General features: G+C 30.2%; 1 protein-coding gene across 2 annotated transcripts in view; it reads left to right on the top strand.

Annotated features, from left to right (window-relative positions):
- The window catches only part of LOC106871893 (uncharacterized), a 149,588-nt gene that overhangs the window by 35,093 nt on the left and 99,676 nt on the right, over nucleotides 1-14,819 (top strand). The window contains exon 2 of one of the 2 annotated variants that reach the window (XM_052970209.2): nucleotides 10,984-11,013. The exons of the other annotated variant lie outside the window; for it this stretch is intronic. Within the exon in view, the coding sequence (XP_052826169.2) occupies nucleotides 10,984-11,013 (30 nt within the window). The remainder of the gene's footprint in view (nucleotides 1-10,983; nucleotides 11,014-14,819) is intronic. 2 annotated transcript variants of the gene reach the window in all.

Genomic DNA, 14,819 nt, shown 5'->3' with positions numbered 1-14,819 from the left:
TATATATATATATATATATATATATATATATATATATATATATATATAATATATATATATGTATATATATATATATATATATATATATGTATATATATATATATATATATATATATGTATATATATATATATATATATATATATGTATATATATATATATATATATATATGTATATATATATATATATATATGTATATATATATATATATATGTATATATATATATATATATGTATATATATATATATATATGTATATATATATATATATATGTATATATATATATATATATATATATATATATATATATATATATATATATATGTATATATATATATATATATGTAATATAATATATATATATATATGTATATATATATATATATATATGTATATATATATATATATATATGTATATATATATATATATATATATGTATATATATATATATATATATATATGTATATATATATATATATATATATATGTATATATATATATATATATGTATATATATATATATATATATATATGTATATATATATATATATATATGTATATATATATATATATATATGTATTATATATATATATATATATGTATATATATATATATATATATATATATGTATATATATATATATATATATGTATATATATATATATATATATATGTATATATATATATATATATATGTATATATATATATATATGTATATATATATATATATATATATATGTATATATATATATATATATATGTATATATATATATATATATATATGTATATATATATATATATATGTATATTATATATATATATATATATGTATATATATATATATATATATATATGTATATATATATATATATATATGTATATATATATATATATATGTATATATATATATATATATATATATATGTATATATATATATATATATATATATGTATATATATATATATATATATATATATATATAATGCAAAAAATATTGTTAGCTAATTTTCAGTGCCTACACTTAATTCTTACCCAAGAGTCATGTAATTCATTTATAAGAAATGACTTCTCTTAATTCATCTTAGTTCTGGTAAAGTTAATCTAACTGCATTTGTCATTCAGAATGTTGTTGACTTTGCTCAAAGGATTTTGTCAAGTGGTTAATTTTTAGAATAAACGTTTATATTTTAAGAAAATGTATATTTATTAAATAGATCTAGATCAGCATTTCTCAACCAGTTTTTACCTATGGACCCCATTGGTTCCTATTTTACTCATATGATGTTAAAAAAAAGCCTATTATATTTTTATAATTAAATAATATTAGGAATTGTATAAAAATAATTATTAAAAGATTTTGTGTGTTGTAGAAGTATTAATATAACCAAATTATTGCAGATAAATTTGAACAACTTCCATATATGGACCCTGGTTGAGAACCACTGGTCAAGAGGAAGAGACAGTTCCCTTGGTTTTTACTCACCTTCTGAAACTGATGATACATCATTGACATTTGATTTAAACTATTGTTGGTCAATGTGAATAGGAACAACATCTGTTTGGAGGGAATTTCAGAGGGCCAACATTATGGTTAATAAGATATGGGTGAATTGATTAGTGCCAGGGAATAAGGGTTGACTATATTCTAAGTGTGGGGTCTGGCAGGAGTGAATACCACATAGGTGATAAGAGGAGAGGTGGGTGAGTCAAGAATGCTTGAGATGGTTTGACACCAGTCAGCTGTGAGGAGCAGAAGCCACTGTAGTAGTGGTAGAAAGGGCAGACTGGAGGTGACATCACAGCTGTGGAGTAAAAGACTCCTGGAGTGTGTGAGTGAGTGTTGAACTCATATTGGTTGAGTGACTATTGTTTTTGTTTTCACTAGTTTCAGTCTATGGTTGGTACTCTTACTGGGATCTCAGTTACATTATATGGTCTAAAAATAAATATTTGATCTAATATATGTGTTTGTGTTGATAAGGAATATGTGTTGTTAGTCTCAACGATTAGCATTCAGGTTACTGGAACAATTGAATTCCTTCTGTTCCTGTTAAGTGGCTGAATATTCCATAGACATATATCTTTAGTGAAGTTCTCAGCTAAATCAGCACGACACATTGTGGCAAGGTTAGGCTTTTGAACTACAGAGAGAATCTAGTGAGAGAGAGAGAGAGACAGACAGAAAGAGAGAGAGAGAGACAGAAAGAGAGAGAGAGAGAGAGGCAGGGGAAAAATGGACGTTAGTATTGGACTATTATTTATCAACAATGAAAGGCAAAGTTGACCCCAGCAGGATTTGAACTTAGAAAGCTGATAGCCAGATACTGCATGGGATTTTAATTCTTTTAGTTTTAGAAATAGCAGTTAAAGGAAAAAGAATGATTGTTATGCTTGGATAGGACAACTAATTTCTTTTTCTTTTTTTTTTTTGTAAAAGAAAATCGTCAAAACACATACACACACGCACGTACTGGCAGCTTAAACTGGTGCATGAATCTCACTGATAGTAAGAAATATTACTTGCATAAATAAGAAACTACTGTACCATGTGAAAAGAAAATCGGTATTTTATGTTGATAAAAATAATGTAATAGAGAAGCCTGAAAACATCGTTAACCACAATCAAAGGGAGAGCACTCTGTTATGTGGATGACAAATTCTTGACTACTGAGCGAATCCAGTAAGATTAATTTGATAGTATTTTCTGAACAATAATGCTTTTTAGTCATTGGGGGCCTATTTTAATTGCCCTCAGTGAGATATTTGTTCTAAAATATGTTAACTCTATAACAATTTAGTTCAGATTATGCTGTAAAATGCTAAGCTTAAACAATAGCGTTTGTGCTTCTTAACTAGGTTAAGTGTAACTTTTTGTTTTGCTCAAATAAATGACGAATTTGTTTATTCTGAAAAAAAACAAAAAAAAAAAAACTGAAAAGAAACAAGCAAGCAAAAAACACAAGTTTAGTTAAAAACCTACTAACCCTAAAATTGTGGGTTCAAACAGCCAAAACGATGCTTGAAATTACTGTTTTTTTCGTTTATATTTTGTTGAAAAAATTGTAATAGATTATCCTTTTATAACTAGTAAGCTATTTAAAATAGAATTCCACGATGAAATTACTTTTGAATAACATGTGGACAAGCAACTTACATCAACTATTGACATATTGTAACGGACAACAAGATTATATTTACTCTATAGAAATAATATCAGTTAACTGGAACTTTTAAAGCAATAAAATAGGTTTTCAAGATCAAAATACCATTATTTATTAAGGAGTATATAATGAACTCAGATCATCATCGTTTTGTATCTACTTTTCCATGTTTGCATGGGTTAAATGGAATTTGTTGAAGCTGATTTTCTACAACCAGATGCCCTTCCTGTTGCCAATCCTCACTTGTTTCCAAACTGGTTAATATTTCTCCATGGCCAGACATGTTCTTCATGGAAGACTGGACATGAACAGCATTGCTTATATGATGGTGATGCTTGTTTATTATCGTTATATGATATTAAAACAAAGGCAGTCACATACACAAACTTATATATGATGAACTTCTTTCACCTTCCATCTACCAAATCCACTCACAAGGCCTTGGTTGGTCTGGAGCTATAGTTAAGTAGGACTGAATCAAAGACTACATAGGTGGGAACTAAGCTTTTAAGCATGCAACCATGCTTGCACCTACAGTGTTTGTCTTCTTATTGTATCTGAGAGGGAAAATCATTTTTCATGAACTACTAGAGGTGGCGGATGAGAGGTTTTTGGTAAATATGGAACTTTACCAATGTAGAATGGAAATGAATTGTCTCAAACAAGAGTTCCTTACAGAGAAAGATTGCATGTAATGTTTGGTGTGTGTTGGGATAGAAACACAGAACATTGGTAACTGTGTTGGTTTACGCTGAGATGGGGCTGCAGCTAGCTAGTTGTAAAGAGCATAGTGCATTACTAGTGTACAATTTAGGTGTGTATATGTATGTATATAATAGAGAGAAGCAGAGTGGGTCAGGGAATGGACATTTTTTCATAGTTGGATGTTTGATGATCAAATATATTTTCATCTCAATGTAGCTTAATATAAATGATGGAAGGAGGCGTTTGTTTCAAGATATAGGTTCTATTCAATAGCTACCGTATTCTGAAATATTTTTAGGATAATTTTTTTGTCTCTCTTCTTGCAATTAACTTGACAACTTCACATGTGCCTGTAGCATGAGAAAGAAGTACTCAAAAGTACATACTGTAAAATGATTGGCATTAGGAAGGGCACCCAGCTGTAGAAACCTTGTGAAAGCTGACTTTGGTGTTTGGTTCAGCCTTGCAACCTGGCAGCTCCTGTCGAACCATCCATGCCAGCATGGAAAATAAATGTTAAATGGTGATGATAATGAATGAGGAATTCTTTTGATTTTAAATATAATTTTAACTGTTACTTTGTTCCTGTGGCAATCCAAAGAAGTTAATAATACTGATTTCAAATTTGGGACAATGCCAGCAGTTTTAGGGGAGGGAGTAAGTTGATTATATTGATCCCAGAATTCAGCTGGTATTTATTTTATTGACCCCGAATGGATGAAATACAAAAATCAACCCCAGCTGCATTTGAATTTAGAATGTAAAGACAGATGAATTGCTGCTAAGCATTTTACTTGGTGCACTAACTACTCTACCAGCATGCTGCCTTAAAGAAGTTACTAATATTAGTGTTTAGAAAAAGATTCAGTTGAATTGAAGTGACTTTCATTGTGGATTGAATTCTCCTAGCATGTCATAACATTCTCCAAAGATTTGTTGATAGTTCAGTTGGAAAGAGATTCAGAATTTCCTGTTAAGAGAAACAAAATGCATGTAATACATTTGAACCAATGACCTTTCAATTGTAAAATATTATAAATAGCCATCATTTTACCACCGATTCTTCCATTCATGAGATTGTGACCTCCCTTTCTATAACATTCCTCTACTCTTTAATATACACACTCACTTTCTTTTCTTATATTTGCTTTTGAGTGCTGTATCTTAACTCTTAATGTATCTTGTTTGGCTTAAATAGTATATTATGCGAGTATAATTATTTTCTTTGATGATATATTGACATTCTAACTCAGTAAGAATGCCAAGGTAAAAATTGTCATTTCTCCTTTGTTGAAACAGCTTATATACTTACTAACCGCTTTGTGCGTGATGACAATGAACAGAAAGTTGTTGTAAAATCATAAATTATGCATGATTATAACAATAACTCATCTCCAAAGAAATTTGGTTGGCTTTCTTTTGTTTCCTTAGATAGTGGACATTATTGTATCTATGTCAGTGTGTATGTTTTGATTACTTAGTCTGAGGAGTAAAGGTAGTGGCTGTACTCCTTCAGGTATTGAGATTATGGGGAGTGAGATAACGATGGTTAATGTTCATTGTAAACTACTGACCGTTTGAGGAAATAACACTGGTGTGGAGTGAGTTCCAGAGGGATGAAGAACACAGGGGAATAATGGTTTCTTTCAGTTTTGTGTACATGCACTCATGCACGACAAGCATAGGCATGGCTGAATGGTTAGGAAGTTTGTGTTTTGCTAGTTTCTGGTTTTGGGTTCAGTTCCATTGCATTATACCTTGGTTAAGTGTTTTCTACCATGGTCTAGGTTGAGCAATGCTTTGTGAGCAAAATTGATACACATAAACTCATATATAATGTGTGTGTGTGTGTGTGTCTGGGTCCATATGTATATGAATGGTTGTATTCTGCACATTGAGCTGTAAATTGGTGACATCATGTTGACATTCACTGTCAGAAACATTGTCTTCTAACTCTGGAATACAAATAATCCCTTACTTTAAAAACAAGTACTGGTTGACATTAGGAAGGGCACCTGGCCACAAAATGCTGGCTGAAATAAGTTCCTTTGCAACCCATGTTGGCATGGAAAAATATACAGATGTATATCTGTACTGTCAACAACTAGGAAGCTGGTATTTGACAAATGGATCAGTATAACATAGATGTCATATATATTTGATTTAGACTTATAATAACTCACCATATATTGCCATGTTGGGTTTGGATCAAAGTTCATTCACTAAAAAGTAGTATATTTTGTCAATAATCAATTTAGCATGCATTCCATACACAATACAATACACATCTCATTAAGGCAAGCCCTTTAATTGATATGGTTTAAGATACATATATTGCAATATGCAAGTACTAAATGTACTAGTATTACATGACTTAGTACTAAATATACATACTTCAAAACATACACACACACGCGCTTGCCCATTAAATTTCAAATATTGTTTATATACAAGAGTTGGACAGAGAAATGGAAACACCTTAAAATTTCAAACAAATTTATTTTAATATGGGGTAGTACTGCCCTTGGCAGTAATTACAGCTTGAATTCTATGAGGTATGGACTCGTACAAAGTTTGAATTGTTTCCAAAGGGAATTTTGTCCATTCTTCAGCTAAAACAGTCTCCAGTTCTTGTAGTGATGATGGTGGAGGATATCAACTCCTTACTTGTTTTTCTAAAATTTTCTAAAATAACATTCTTCCACTGCTCTAGGGACCAGTTCTGTAGGCTTTTTACTCCACTCTAAATGCTTTGCAATGTTTGTTTTTGAAAGTAGTGGTTTTCTGATTGCAGCCCTCACGTGAAATCTGGCTTTGTGCAGATCCCAGCGAACAGTTTTTGTGGAAACTGGGTTCTCGAGGTGGTCATTAAGCTCTTCAGTAATTTTGGGAGCTGTACTTTTGCAATCCTTTCTCACAATTCGTGTAAGAGTTCGATAGTCCCTATCTGAAAGTTTTGGTTTTCTTTGGGAGTTTTTTTTCAATGAGGAGGCTTTTTCCTCTTTCTCAAAGGCTGTCAAGACTGTACTTCTTGATACACCAAACCTTTCAGCTGTTTCTGTTACGCTAGCACTTGCCATACGAGCACCAACAATTTGACCTCTTTGAAAGTCTGATAGATCTGTCATTTTAATGAATTTTAATTACCTTTTTTGATGGTATCTGAAAAGAAACAGCAATTTTAGCAAAACATATTAAGCAACACTAATAATAAATTTTAAAAATCACAAAAATAAACACGCTTTTGACGGTTTTATAGATATTTAAAAATTATGATGCTATAATGCTAGGTGTTTCCATTATTTTGTCCAACCCCTGTATATTGTGTATTGCATCATACATTAATGAACATAATCCAGATATTTCCTCTTTAAAGTTTTTGTTACCATATTTCTGTTGAAAAACACTGCCAATATTAATTTTCAAAATAATGAATTCAGTAAAATAATGTCAAAATGAAGCTGATATTTGGAGCATAAATTGAAATTTGTGCCATAGAACTCCGGATGGTCTTAGGCAGGTTGGTAACAAAAGGGTTATGTGTGTGCACAGACATGGCTATGTGGTTAAGAAGCTTGCTTCCTAACCACATAGTTTCAGGTTCAGTCCCAATACATGGCACCTTGGGTTTGTATCTCCTAACGCCTCAAACTGACCAATCTTGCCATACAAACCGTCCTTTGTTTCCAATCTTCTGTGAAAATGTATCCAGCTATGGAGAAATATTACTTTACTTGGAAACAAATGAAGAAGGACATTTTGTCTGCTTGTGACTATCATAGAAGACACTGGAGAGCATTGCAATGAGATGGAACCTGAAACCACATGGAAGTGAGAAAAATTTTACAACCACATAGCCATGCCTCCCTCTTATATATCTTATATTATATATGCACATATGGATGATAGCTAGTCTCTCTGTATATTGTGTGTGTGTGTGTGTGTGTGTGTGTGTGTGTGTGTGTGTGTGTGTGTGTGTATATATATATATATATATATATATATATATATGCTATTTTGCTTTTTTGTGTGACGGAGCTCACTACTAACAGTGTCAAGGACATGTTGCAATAAATAACTCAAGTTGTATTATAATGTTTCTAATATTTCATTTTTGTTTTTGTTTTGTCTTTTGTGTTGGTATGAACATGCTTTCTGTACAGTTGCTTATCTCTCTGCTGCTTTGAACTTTTAATACTGTGACAGCCTTTAAAATATCTGTGACTGATTGCATTTTCCAGTAGCTGTGGTTTCTGCTTTAAAATACCTCCTTTCCTTTACTTATTCTATTTGTAGTTAATATCATTGTTATTTAATCCAAATGGGTAATTATAAATTTATCCATCTCTCCCACCTCCTTCGACATATATCAGATCACTGTTATCTTTGTCTTTGAAGCTAAACATGTAAAATGAAGGGGCATCTAAATGCTGTAAACTGCAAATTAATCTAACAATGATAATGAAAAGACAGTCTCCACTAAATTAGCCTTGAAATATGTTTTATAAAAATTCAAATCACATTGCTAATTATTTTAGGATCAAGTCACAACTTAATCTTTCATTTTATTCTTCATTAACTGTTCAGAGTTAAAGACTTCATTATTTATTTTCAGAAAAAGAAAAAGTTTTTTTTTTTTTTCGAGAAGAGAACATTACTGTGTCTGCTGCAATATTTTCTACTTGAACATTTCAATTGTTTATTTACACTTTAAAACTTGCTCATTTTTCAGAATTGATCAAAGATTAAATAGAAGTTAACCTCTTGTAAAGAACATATACTCAACTAACTTTAATCTTTGTATTACAGTCCTGTATTATCTGTTTTATTCTTACTTTCCTACAACTTTCTCTTGAAAGATTCCTTTGCCTCTAACTAGCTTTCTATTATATATGTCTTATTTCTTCTGTTATTTTAAGTTAGTGTTAATTCTATACTTTAGGTGCAATTGATTTTCTTCTCCACAGAGCATAGTGTTTCATTACATATCCACCTTCCTATATTGTGTATATCATAAGCAGTAAACTTTTGTAATATTCCATCAGTTCATAGTATATAAATTTTACATGTTACTTCTTTAACAACAAACTTTAATGTTGTGTCTTGGTAAAATATACTTGACAGTTTTTCAGTTCAATGCCTGTAATACTGGTCTCCGCCAAATATGCATTGTAGTTTCTTTTGTCTTAGGCATATTTTATTGTTTGTTTATCTGTGAAATAGCTACTTATTTGACATTTAGCACCAAGAAATGTAAGCATTCTTCTATTGAAATCTCTTGAATCAAGATGTGCAAGGTATTCATAGTAAAGGTCTTAGTTAATACAACTCTATGTCCTCATGTTTATACACATTAATAATTCTTTTGTATGATATTATTCTAAAATTGCTATCCCTCTTTCTCTTGTTGTGACACCAAACTGACTAAAAACAAGCATTATTACTTCTGTATGTAATATTCATTTGCTTTTTGAGCCAAAATCTATGTTTATATCCTAAATATTTGTTATCGCTCTACACTATACATGTACGTATTGACACATATGAACTTATAATGGTTGTCATGATCCAATGGGAAGTGGTGGTGGTGGTGGTGGCGGCAGGACTCTATGCTGTAACTTGCTAGAAATAGTGACCAAATTCATCCTAGCATCCTAAAATAGCATGGTCATGTTAGACAGTGTAGTTTTAGTTCTACAAGAAGTTGGCATGATCTAGGCTGGAATGCCTTTGTAACCAGGTCTACTAGTTCATGGCTAATCAAGTTAACCTTGATAGGATTGAAATTCAGAATATAAATGGTTTCAACAAAAAAATGAAAATAAAACAAAATTGCATGACATTGTGCTTCATGCTCTACTGATTCTCTTCTATTCAGTTAAATATTTTCTTTAGCTAACAAAGTCTCAGTACCTTCAATGGCTATCACTGGTTTTTGGTAATTGTAAGGAAACTGGTGGTGGTAGTGCAATTGAAAATTAACATCTCATTTACGTTTTCAATTGGATGTAAGGTTAAAAATTCAATCACTTCATTAGAAGTTATGGCAAGATTATGAATCAAGAAGCATGTTACATAAAATTGTTACTAATTTACTTAAATGTCTACTTTAAGAGAAATAATAAAGTATTCAGTTTGGTATTTAATTTTACTTGTGCAGTAGTTAATTTAGTAAGGTAGTCTTGTTTTGAATTTTGCAATGGCTATGTTGTTTTTCTTTAAAATAAGGCATTTGTTTTCATTTGGTGAATAGACACTAATATGGGAAAGGTTTTAAGTTTTAAAATCACTTCAATGAAATCTCTGAAATTGCTTGTTCATTTATACCAGTATAGATATGAAGTAAAGGGTAAAATTGGGAAGAGATAGAAAAAAAAAAATTAATTGGTTCCCATGAAACTTTTAATTTTAGAATAAATTATCTTTATTTAAGGAATTTATTTTATATAAATTCTTTAGGAATTCTACGGTGTGCATGTATTTGTAAAGAAAAATAAAAGCCTATTTACTTTAGATATCATGCTAGTTGCTTTTGACAATATTCAACTTTTATGTTGTAAAATCAGTAATTTTTTTAATAGAATTTTAATGTAAATGTTTTGCAAACGAAAAAAAAAAAAAAAAAAAAAAAAAGTGTGATACTCTTGCATGAAAGAAAAATACCCCTGTTTTTCCTTATTGAAAGCTTTTGTTTTTAATGTTAAATCAGGTGAATATTGAAATATATCTACTATTATAGTTAATTTATCCTCTCAAGTTATTTCATTCAGGCATGCTGTAAGTTATCTTTTTCATCTAGATAGTTTATTGCAGTTTTTTAAAAATAAATAATGAGGATTGCTGTATTTTTCAAAAATATTTGATTTGCTTACATAAATGAAATGAATTTCAGTAAATTTTTAATTATTTTCCCGACTTGATTGGGTCATTGCTATTTTTACAATCACAAATATAAAAAAATCGCTTGCTGAAAAAAAATGGAATTTTAAAGAAATTTTGTTTTAGTGTCATGAGCAATTAGTTCTAGTTTTGTACTTTTCTTTAAATTTTTCAAAATCACAATCACATCGATATTGTCAGCTTCCTATATCCCCTATTTGACTTATTTGTAGGTTATCGCTGCTTTTTGGCCAAAGTGCCAGGTAGGCCTCACCTGCTGCTCACTTTTTGTGTGATGTGCTGTGTAGCGCTCAGAATGTGGTGACCCTGTTGCTGTGAACTAGCATGTTTATCATAATGATGATGGTATTTAATAACCATCTATAATAGTTGCACTAATTCAATCCACTCATATTAGTTATATCTATTTTTATCAAAATGTAGTTAATTCATAAAGTATAAAAAAAACCTATTTGTTTCTGGGTTCGTGCCTATTTTTGTTATTTTTTGTCGAATGTTGTCATAATTTCTGCTGTATTTTTAAAGGCTTTATTCTTATTTTTATTAACTATTTTTTGTTGATAATTTTATTATTTAAACAAACCTATCTTATTTCTGTGCATTTACAAATGAAGTTCATGTTCCTCTTTCAACGATTAATTAACCTAAATTCAAGAATCAAAATTTTCTAACCAAGATAGTTTAGTATATTAACATCTTTTAGAGTTGTGAGGAAAGCACCGGGGAGTTAATTTTTTTTAACTCTTGCTCCTTTCCAATTCACTTGTTGCCTTTGAGAAAGGCAAGAACAGCACTGACTTTTATTCTTTCACATAAATATATGGCATGTATCTAGGAATGAAATCAATATTTCCTAAGTCATATTCCTTTTAATTTTGCAAACCAAGAACAAATGAAAAAAATTATCTTTTTAAAATTGAAGACTATAAAATGCCATATGTTGAAGTATTATCAAGTTTCTTTGAAGATAAATTTACACACACGCACACACTTGTAGAAGATTATTATTATTATTATTGGTTTTAAAAGCACTGATGTTTTGAATGCTGCTTTCAATCTTTGAAGAGAGAATAGATTAATGACATCCAAGTTATAAATTTATATCTTCCATTTTACTTCTCAGCAGTAAATGTCAGTTATTGACTTTTATATGGAAGACATTGGTGGTTGTTGAGGTGGGGCAGGTCTGAAATAACTTAGACAACATTTAAATGGTTCTTATCTAGAGTTTTTAATAATTTTCTCATCTGTTAATTTTTCTTTTTGATTTGTTTCTTACATGTAATATTTAAACAGATGAAATGTAGGAACAGGAGAAATTAGTATGCTGTAAATAAATTTAATAATTTGATCGCAACTAAGAAATATATATATAAAAAAAGATACTAATAAGTTTCTATGAAAATCATTACATTTTGGGGTTTGTTAAGCAAAAATACTGAACACTCTACAAATAAGATTCTTTCAAAGGTAAAATAATTCTCTTACTTAGTTTTTGCCTTTTATCTATGTAAATTAAAAAATAAATTCTAAGCAATTTTATGAAGATCATTGTTGAACTGGAAATACATTTTGAAAAGAATTCCAAATCGAAACATAAAAAAAAAAAACAAACAACCCAAAACAAAAAAAAAAATTCACTGACCTTTGATAAAATATAGTTTTTTGTTATTTATGGAAAGCTGAAACTTCATTTTATATGCACTTTAATTGAATATAATTTTTGCATTTGATAAATTTATTTTTAATGGGTATTTTTAAACTTTTTTTCTGAATGTTTTATTTTTTTTATTCCTCCCCCCATTAGATTCTGTAGATACTTCAGTATATATTTGATGTATTGATCTTTGTCCAGTTGACTGTTCAATTGATTAAGATTGTACAAATTAGGTGTGATTTTAATATGAATATTTAAATGAATTCTTTTTTAATCAAGCTGTGCTGATTATGAGATTTTGTTTAAGATCGGAATTAGATGCTGGGGAGAAGCCCCAAGAAAATGTTTCATTAGAGTCTGTTTGACAATCATATGATTAATGCACATCTTGAATTAAATTTGATTAAACAACATTTTGATTGATCTGGAGATTTAAACTTACCAAAACGTTCCTATTTAAAAAATTGCACTTTCTGGCATAATTTAGTGATCGTTATCTTTAAATTCATTGTATTTTTTGGAGCATTCATCTGTGGACATAATCGAATGTTTGGTCATTTTTATTTGCTCATTTTCTCAGTGTTTGTTATCAAATAGAATCTAAATGTACATGAAAGTTGTGTCCTTAATTCTGGTGGTAGATACCTTAGTTTCCCTGTTTCCCAGCATATTTTCATTCACTATTTCAGTTTCATTCACTTGTAATTGTTTTTTCATTTATATAGCCTAATCCAAGTATTTAAAGAATTCTTTGCTAATGACTTTAACCCTATATGAATGCTTGCTTATTTGTTTCAGAATGGATTACCTCAATAGACTTTTCTCAAATATCTTCATACAAGTTCATAGTTGGTAAATCTTGATGGCAAGGAATAAACCTGTTCATGAGATAACTGGTTCATAAATGAACAATGGAATCTCAAATGAACATCTGATGTGTGTGTCTATATCTCTGTGTGTGTGTGTGTGTGTGTGTGTGTGTGTGTGTGTGTGTGTGTGTGTGTGTGTGTGTGTGTGTGTGTGTGTGTGTGTGTGTGTGTGTGTGTGTATATATATATATATATATATATATATATATATATATATATATATATACACAATTAAACCTTGGGAGAGGCATTATGCCGGTAATAAACACACGCACTGGTTCAGTCCTTTATTAATTTATATAGTTTTTTGTTAAATTATTTCATTGCACTCTTGCAATCTCTTCGGATGATCAAAATAAATGGAAGTGGAGAGACAAGTTACTGAAGAGATTGCAAGAGTGCAATGAAATAATTTAACAAAAAACTATATAAATTAATAAAGGACTGAACCAGTGCGTGTGTTTATTACCGGCATAATGCCTCTCCCAAGGTTTAATTGTATTTCTTTCAACACACGTATCCACATCAAGAATCTTGCACACAAAATACACATACGAAATATATATATATACATATCATCCTTTAATACCCATTTTCTATGCTGGCAAGGGTTGGAAGGATTGACCAGAGCTGGCAAGCTGAAGAGCTGGCAAGCTGAAGATCTGCTCCAGGTTCCAGTTTGATTTGGCTTGGTTTTTACAGCTGGATGCCCTTCCTAACACCAGCTACTTTACAGTGTGGTGGGTGCTTTTAACATGACACTGGCACAAGCGCTTTTGTGTGGCACCAACACGAGTGCTTTTTATATAGCATGAGCACAGAACTCTTGCAGGCCAATCGTCTTTCCTGGGGGAAGTGGCCTTAATACTTCTTCTGTAGAGGACAGGTCTTCTCGAGTAAATGTTTTTGTCAAGTTATACTTAAAAACAATTTAACATTAAACTGAATGATGACTTAATACTTTTCGATAGTGTGTCATCATCATAATCTAATGCCCTTATTCCATGCTGGCATGGTTAGGATGGTTTGACAGTATCTGACAGGCTTGATGACTGCATCAATGTCTTCTTTGGTGTGATTTCTACAGCTGGATGCTTTTCCTAATGCCAACCACTTTAACAATTTGTACTGAGTGCTTTTTATAGTATAAAGTGTCAAATATATTTAGAGCCCATAGAATCCCAATTACTGATTGTTCTGAACATTGAAGTGTGGTGTTAAACTTCCTTTATTACCAAAATTGAGATGATTTCAATTCCTGGTTAACTATATTTCCATTTACATCATCTTTTGTGTCCATAATTAACCCTTTTGATATCAACCCACTTGAGACTTCTCTTGGTTCTGTGATAGAAACTGGTTCAAAAAGATATAAATTAAAATTTTCCATTAAAATTCTATGTTAATTTCTGAATTATGAGTTATTTTATTAAATTTTTCAATATTCTCAAAATTAATTGAAACAGATGCAGAGTATTTTAACAAATATATTAACAAAAGGTTTAATGATATAGAGATGGGC

Source organism: Octopus bimaculoides, chromosome 8 (assembly GCF_046866305.1).
Source record: "Octopus bimaculoides isolate indiv1 chromosome 8, ASM4686630v1, whole genome shotgun sequence".
Taxonomy (NCBI): domain Eukaryota; kingdom Metazoa; phylum Mollusca; class Cephalopoda; order Octopoda; family Octopodidae; genus Octopus; species Octopus bimaculoides.
The sequence above is the reverse complement of the archived record's forward strand: the minus strand, read 5'-3'. Positions and strand labels throughout refer to the sequence as shown.